Here is a 6,987-nt window from a genome sequence, read left to right as displayed (position 1 = left end):
GTTTTTTAGACCAACAGTTGTTTGTTCTCATGGTCCTACAAGAGGATTCACAGATTTAAATTACAGTCCTTTCTGTTTAAATGGTTATAGTATAGCAGTGACTAAGAGGATGAAACAGATATTGAAGTAACCGTCACAGTAGCGAATAACAGGATTTTTATTTTCAAAATATTCGTAATATAACAGAAAACCTAATGGGCATTCATTTATTATGGTTATTCTCCAATAACACAGTACTGTGTTTTATTTTGAAGTAGGCCAATTAGATTAAAAAAAAAAAAAAAAAAAGTTCCTTCAAGGAAAGAGTAAGGAAAATTCATTAGATCAACATAATATACAATCATAATTGCTTAGTATTTATTGTGCAAGCTATCCTTGATATTAAACCTTAAGAAAAAGCTTTTTCATGTCTTGATGCATTGTTAGAAAACCTAACACAGAGAGGAATGGTACTCCTAGGCAAATGTCTAAAGATTTTCCTACTATACGTGAGCAGTTTTGAAATCCTACCAGACAAAGCTGGTTTTAATTGCTTGCAACATAGTAAGAACAAGAAGTAAGTTACACTTTCCTTTAAAAATTCACAGAGGAAAACAGGCATGTGGTCACAAGGAGAGCAGGAAAATTATTTTCCTGCAGGGCAGAGACAGACTGTATACCAATAGTATTTTAAGGAGCAATTCCAAGAACAGTAGTAGTGAAAAATAAAGAAAATAGTGAAAAATAATTATAGTCCATAATGATCATTTTGTGAAAAGAAGTACTGTTGAAAAGCATTGATCTACGGACTGTAGAATAGGTTCATACGTTGCTCATCTTATCAGATAGAGATCAAAAAAAAAAAAAAAGAAAAAGGAAAAAGAATCAGAAATCCAAAGAAAAAGATTTACATTTAGTCATCATTTTAGTACTAAAGTTTAAGTCATGTTTTTCTTTAAAAGAAAAAAAAATGGTAGGAAAGAACAGAAAGATGAGATTTCTAAGGCGAAATACTAATTCTTAGAGAACAGCTATGCTGTACTGTGTGAACAGTGCTATACACATGCAAGTGTTTGCGAATTCAAGATCTTCAGAGACCTGTGACTGTCAGCTACCCAGAGCGGGACTAGTCAACTTCAGGCAGTTGCTAGAGGCCAGGAAGTAACAATCTAATGCATTTCATCCCTGGGCTCTTGCTCTGTGAACACAATTAACATTTCAACTGAGAAGAAAAGGAAACACAGCAAATTCTATACCATTTCCTCTAGCAGGAAGGAGAATGCTGATTTTCTCTTTCTGATTGATCGCTCAGTTATTTCTTATACATGAGAAGAGTTCTTTGGTTTTGAGCAAAGTTAAGATGCTGAAAAGCTCTGGTACAATTTGCGTGCCACTGGCATTGCATTCCTGCGCAAATACATTTCAAAAGAAAAAAAAATTCTGAAAAAAGCTTAATGAAAAGCTTAATGAAAAAAAAAGAGAGATTAGGCTGTACCCTATTATTTTTGAAGCTTTTTTACAGAGTTTTAAAATAAAGGAAAAAGGAGAGCATTTCAGTGAGATATAGTTTGGGGGATGCTATTCCTTATAGTGAAATACATGTAAAGCTATCATGCAAAAAAACCCAAAACCAATCATACACTAAGCTGAATACTTTATTCACTTGCGAGCTAATTTTTTAAAGGTATTTTAATATGTACTGTAGCTCACTAAAAATAAGACAAAGCTTGGTAACTTACTTGATAAATAAAAAACGTAAGTTTTTTATCAAACGTAAGTTCAGAAAAGTCATCTTCTCTGCCTCCTTTTTTCAAAAAGTTTATGAAGAGCTAGGTAGGCTTATGAAGAGCTAGGTAGGCTTTAAGCAGTTTGGCCTCAACTGCCAACAGGAATTGTTTTTGTGGATTAACATTGTGACCCTCCTGCAAACCCTTCTGTCCAGGCGATGCTGCTCTGAAAAACAATGGACTAATTTGAGATTAAGATTTCAAATTTCCTTCTATTTTTGTTCTGTTTTTTCATGTTAGGTTTCTCTTAAACACACATTATCATCCAGTCTTAGCATAAGCAACTTGCACTGATTTTTCTTCCTTGTTGAATCCCCCTCATTTGATTCCTAATGTAATATTTTGTGATTGCTTTTTCAGCAAAGGGGTTGCTCAAGGGGTTTTAAAGGCTGAAAAGACACAGGCTTCCCAGCACTGTTCAAACCTGAATTCTTTATAAATGTTTGTTAGTCCTGGTGGTGTGTACATAGCATTGGGGAACAGTTTACAGTCTTTTGTGTCTTCTTCCAGGCCTGGGATTCTGCGCCTCTTGTTTGTGAATCAATTAAGAAGATTGAAAAGGCTTTTAAACACGTTTAATGGAGTTGCTGTCAATATGGAAAACTCAGGAATGAAAAATAAAAAATAGAAAATTAGCCGAGTTTTAACCTATTTATCTTCCATGCTCTAGATGTTTGAATTTACTCCATTTAAGTCTACACACCCCTGAGCTTTTCCAAGTGCACTTTTCAGGGATTACAAGTGTCTTTAAAACTAGAATTTTTACCCTCATTTAAAACTGCAAATGGGGGCACAAAACTTGCCCAGCTCTGCAGTAAAAGCGGGGACGGTTAACAGAGTTTCAGGTGAAGGAAGCTGCCCAGGTAAGGGAAACTTTGTTTTCCTTAACTCCATATTGCCAGAATGGAGCTTGCAGCTGCACATTTGGGGCATTTCAGGTTCCACAATACTACTTTTGGAAATACAAAAAACCCAAGCGCTGAAAAATGGGGTCTTATTGTTAATTTTGGAGGTCAAATACACACAAGGGCGACAGTCGCCATGTCGGCTCAGGTACAGCCGACGACCCTGCGCTTCCCGCTCAGCAGAGCCGCGTTCTGGGGCTCAAACTGGCCCGCCGCGGGTCTCACGGGCCAGGCCGAGGCTTTTCCCCGCAAGGGGACGGCGGCCAAGGCCTCCCGGCGGCCCCTTCCCCCGCGCTGCCCCGCAGGCGGCTCGAGGCGGGGAACAGGGGCGCCCGGACGCGCCGCCGCGGCCATTTTATCGTCTCGGGGCTGGGGGAGCGAGCGGCGCCGCGCGCGGGCGGCCCCGCGGGCAGGGTCGAGGCGACGCGAGGCAGCCGGGGCGGGCAGCGCCAGCCGGGCCCGCCGCGAGGCCGCCCCCCTCGCCCTGCCCGCAGGCTCGGCCAGGCCCGTGCCGGCCGGCGGGCGCCATCGGGGCGCGCGCGGGGGCCGGCGGCGGGCAGGCTGAGGGAGGAGCGGGCGCCGCTCCCGCCCCGGCGCCGGAAGGCAGCGCGGCCCGGGCCGCAGCGGAGGGCCGGGCCTCGGCGGCGCTGCGGCTCGCGGCGGCGGCGGCTTCCGCAGTGGGGGCGGGCGGCGGCGGCGGAGCGCGCAGGCCGGGGGCAGGGCCGGGCCCGGCGCGGCGCTGCGCGATGGAGTGAGGCGGCCGGGCCGGGCCGGGCGGCGCGAACATGGCCGGCGGCGGCGGCGGCGGCGGCTGCAGGGACGGCCTGTTTCTGGAAGGTGCGTGCGCGGCGGCCGCGGCCGAACACAGGCAAGGGGACGCGCTCCCCGGCGTGGGCGCTGCAGGGGGAAGGCTGGATCCGCGGGGAGAGCCGCGGCTGGCTTGGGGGGCGGGGGGGTGGCCCATTCAGGATTTTTTCCCTTCTTTTTCTCTTCCTCCCTCCCTTTATTTCCATTTTTCTCCCCCAGCCGCTCGCAGCGCGGCGCTTCCTTTGTGGGGGCCGCGCTAGGTGGGAGGCGGCGGGCGCGGGGCTGCCCCAGGCCCCGGCCTGGCGCGCGGAGCGGGAGGTGCCCGCGGCCGCCGGGGGGTGGCAGCGCCGCGGGGCTCGTGGCGCTGCCCGCGCTCGGGTTGCCGCGGTGATGGCCGGGGCGGCCGCGCTCACAGAAAACTGCCTTTTCCCCCTCCTTCCAATTTTTTTTTCCTGACTTTCAGCTTTTTTTTTTTTTTTTTTCGCTCCCTGTAAAGCTCTCGATTATAATTCCGGCAGCGATTCGGATGTGTTTAACTGTTGAACTCTTGCAGTTTAACTGCTGCCTTTTTTTTTTTTTTTTTTTTAATCTGCTAACGCAGTTTTGTAAAATTTGTCGGCAAATAGTCCGCTAAACCCTTGTCGGGATATTATGAAGAGCTAGGGCGGGGGGGAATGCAGTAATGAAATAAATTAATCTTCGCACATGGAGTTTTTTCAAGTTGGGGGTAGCAGACTTTAGTGTTGAGGTTATGTAGCACCTACATTATGCAGAATGTACCTCTTGTAGGTTTCTGTCACCGTGAGATTTTGGGTTTTCTGTTATGTTAGTCGAGGCTCTGGACTAGGAGTATTGTGTGAACAAAATTCTGTGTGTTGCTTTGAGTAATTAATCTGAATTTTCTGATGCTCAGAAGCCGCTTCTGGTTCATAATAGCCATCGTGTTACCTCTTTACTGTCTTTAAAAGCCTGTAGCGCTGGCATGCGAACACCTCCTTTTTGCTTTTCCCGACCTTTCTCCGAATGAACTGGTGAGGTTTCTGCATCCTGGTGGAAGAAGGAGAAGAGTCGGGGCGAAGGCCGCTCGCTGCCTTTCGTGTGCCCTGCAGCTGCACGCTGGCCAGCCAGGTGCCTCACAAAAGATAGGTTTCATATCTGTGCTCTGCACTCGCGTGTGCAGCGCCCGCACATTATCTCTTCTTTTCTTTTTTTCTTTTTTTTTCTAACTTTTGAGATCTCTTTCCAAAGGTGATACCAGCTTGACACTATCATTCGCAGTGGGAGGTTTGTTCTTCATTGAGCAGTGGACCAAGTTTTCAGTTAAGGTCTTCTGTCTGCCTCTTACCTGGGGACTTGACAATTTTGGGACTTGTAAAGACCTTAGGACTAATACGGACAATTTTAGGACAGTAAGAACTGTAAGAGTGTGAGGGCGTTATCCGCATGCGTATGTTAGGAATCTTGTGTGGCAGAAACCTCATGTGGATGGTGGTGGCAGAAAGTTTTTGAGGTGGAGCAAGTCCAAGTGGGATGGTATTCATACCACAGATCCTGTAAGAGCAGAGTAACTTTGTACTGGTTTGGTTGAAGGAAAAAGGTTCCTTTAACCTTCAAAAGGTTAAAGAGGTTCTTTTAAGGGCTGTTAACTTTACCAGAGAAAGTCAAGGCTCAGAAGAGGTATATGTGTTTTTCATGGTAATCTGGAAAGATAAGAGCCTAAGAGCAGCCTGGGATGTCAGAACCACCATTAGCTATGGGTCTGGCTTGAGACCCACATGTAAGGATCAGACTTGTGAAACAAGTATAATTTGACCGAAACAGAAATTAAAAATGTATGGAGTGGGAAACAGAGCAGCTTTCACTGCAAGGTGAGAATTAATCTGTGGGTCTGGTGCTATAACTAGCGCATAGTGTCACAGACTCTCTTGTAGTGTCTGTGAGCAGAAACTAAGAGGGTGTTTTCTTAAGAGTATTGTATTAAAGGCTGATAGAGGAGAGGGAAAGAACCCTCTGTGTGCATCCCTGTCATTAGTTTGCAAAACAAATAAGTTATATACCAAATGTATGTTAGTTTTCTCATTGCAACTGAAGTCAGTGTAATGGGACCTATAATTGAAAAATACATACATGTGTGCATATGTATATATATATATGTACACAGATTTTTTTTGTGCTATCAGTAAAATTTAAGATGAATATGCAGTTAATTTAATTGCTTCTGAGTGTGATGGTTTTTCAGATTTTGGGATTTGATTTCAACTATCCATTAAAATACTGCTTTTCTCTCATTTAGTGTAACAGAAATTACCATTCAGAAATATGACTGTCATTCTGCCATTAAAATGTTTCCTATTAGCATTTCTATTTTATTCCCCAGTTAAAACAAAATGTTTTTTCTGGAGGGGGAAAAAAAAAAAAAAACCAAAACTGTCCCTTGAGTGATTTATCTCTTTCCTTTCTGGTAATGCTGTTCTTCAACATAGCTCTTTGTACAGTTTTTGTGTGCTTCTACCTGTATAACAGATAATGTGGTATTGTTTTTCATGCAGTGTTATGTAGACTGTCTTATGGGAAATATAAGGAAGGTCCTTGGAACTATAATGTCTCACCCCTGAAAGCACCGTTTGTTACCTCTCTGGAGCTTTTAGCGTTTTCATACCTATCAATGTGGGTATTGACTCACGTGTTTACTTATCATGAAATGTCAGGACTGTCAAAATACAGGAGACTTGGAAAGATACTTTTTTTTTTTTCTTCTCATTAAACCTAGTCTGAATTTACTTTCCTCCAGTAAGGTTCCAAAATAATGTACAGAATATGCGGAAACTCATGTTAAAAAAGTACCCCTCAGGCATGGGAATTCTTTCCTGATTTGGGGAACTAGAGATTTAGCAAATAGAGTTTTTTTTACATCTGCGGGAATTCCTGTGGTTTTTAATTGATAGTCAGACGTTAAGTATAATCTAGTTATAGACGTTTCTGGATTTAGGATGGGAAAATGCTGAACATTTACTGTAGAATGGAGGATACTGTGAAAAATGGTGGGAACTCCTGTTATTTTCTAGCTCTTGGGATATTACTGAGCAGCGAAGAGATTGTCATCCTTTTCTACAATATTAGATTTAAAGTTTCTCTTCCATAAAGTTTGTGTAATAGATAGCAGGCAAACTTTGAAGTATTCCTAAATGTGTTCATTCTCCAGAAGAAAGAAAGGAGAAACATACAATTTCTTCCTGTTTTCTTTTCTCATTCTTCTGACGTTTACAGCAGTGATACTGAGAAAAAAAATAATTTTGAAGTTTCTTTTTGAGAACCCCCTCTCTAAGGAATGTTGTTAGCTACCTTCAGAGCTGCGGTGACATTTCCATGCAGTTGCTACAGGAATTTCTCAATTTTCATTCCGTTTACTTGGCTACAGGTTTCCTACGAATAATAGTGAAAGCTATTTAGATTGCTTGTTAGCAGCAGGAGAAATGTTAGAGTTGTCTGCTGGGGACTCTGGGGGATGG

The 6,987-nt window shown here is 43.8% G+C and overlaps 1 protein-coding gene across 2 annotated transcripts in view; it reads left to right on the top strand.

Annotated features, from left to right (window-relative positions):
- Nucleotides 1-3,399: 3,399 nt before the first annotated feature.
- SENP6 (SUMO specific peptidase 6) overlaps nt 3,400-6,987 on the top strand; it is a 68,804-nt gene continuing 65,216 nt past the window's right edge. For both annotated transcript variants that reach the window (XM_088537538.1, XM_088537537.1), the window contains exon 1: nt 3,400-3,508. In XM_088537538.1, the coding sequence (XP_088393664.1) occupies nt 3,457-3,508 (52 nt within the window). In that variant the 5' untranslated portion in view covers nt 3,400-3,456. The remainder of the gene's footprint in view (nt 3,509-6,987) is intronic.

This window comes from Tinamus guttatus, unplaced genomic scaffold, assembly GCF_059628265.1.
Source record: "Tinamus guttatus ecotype Peru unplaced genomic scaffold, ASM5962826v1 Tinamus_guttatus_pri_ptg000806l, whole genome shotgun sequence".
NCBI lineage: Eukaryota > Metazoa > Chordata > Aves > Tinamiformes > Tinamidae > Tinamus > Tinamus guttatus.
Note: the sequence above shows the minus strand (reverse complement) of the source record. Positions and strands in the feature narration are given on the sequence as shown.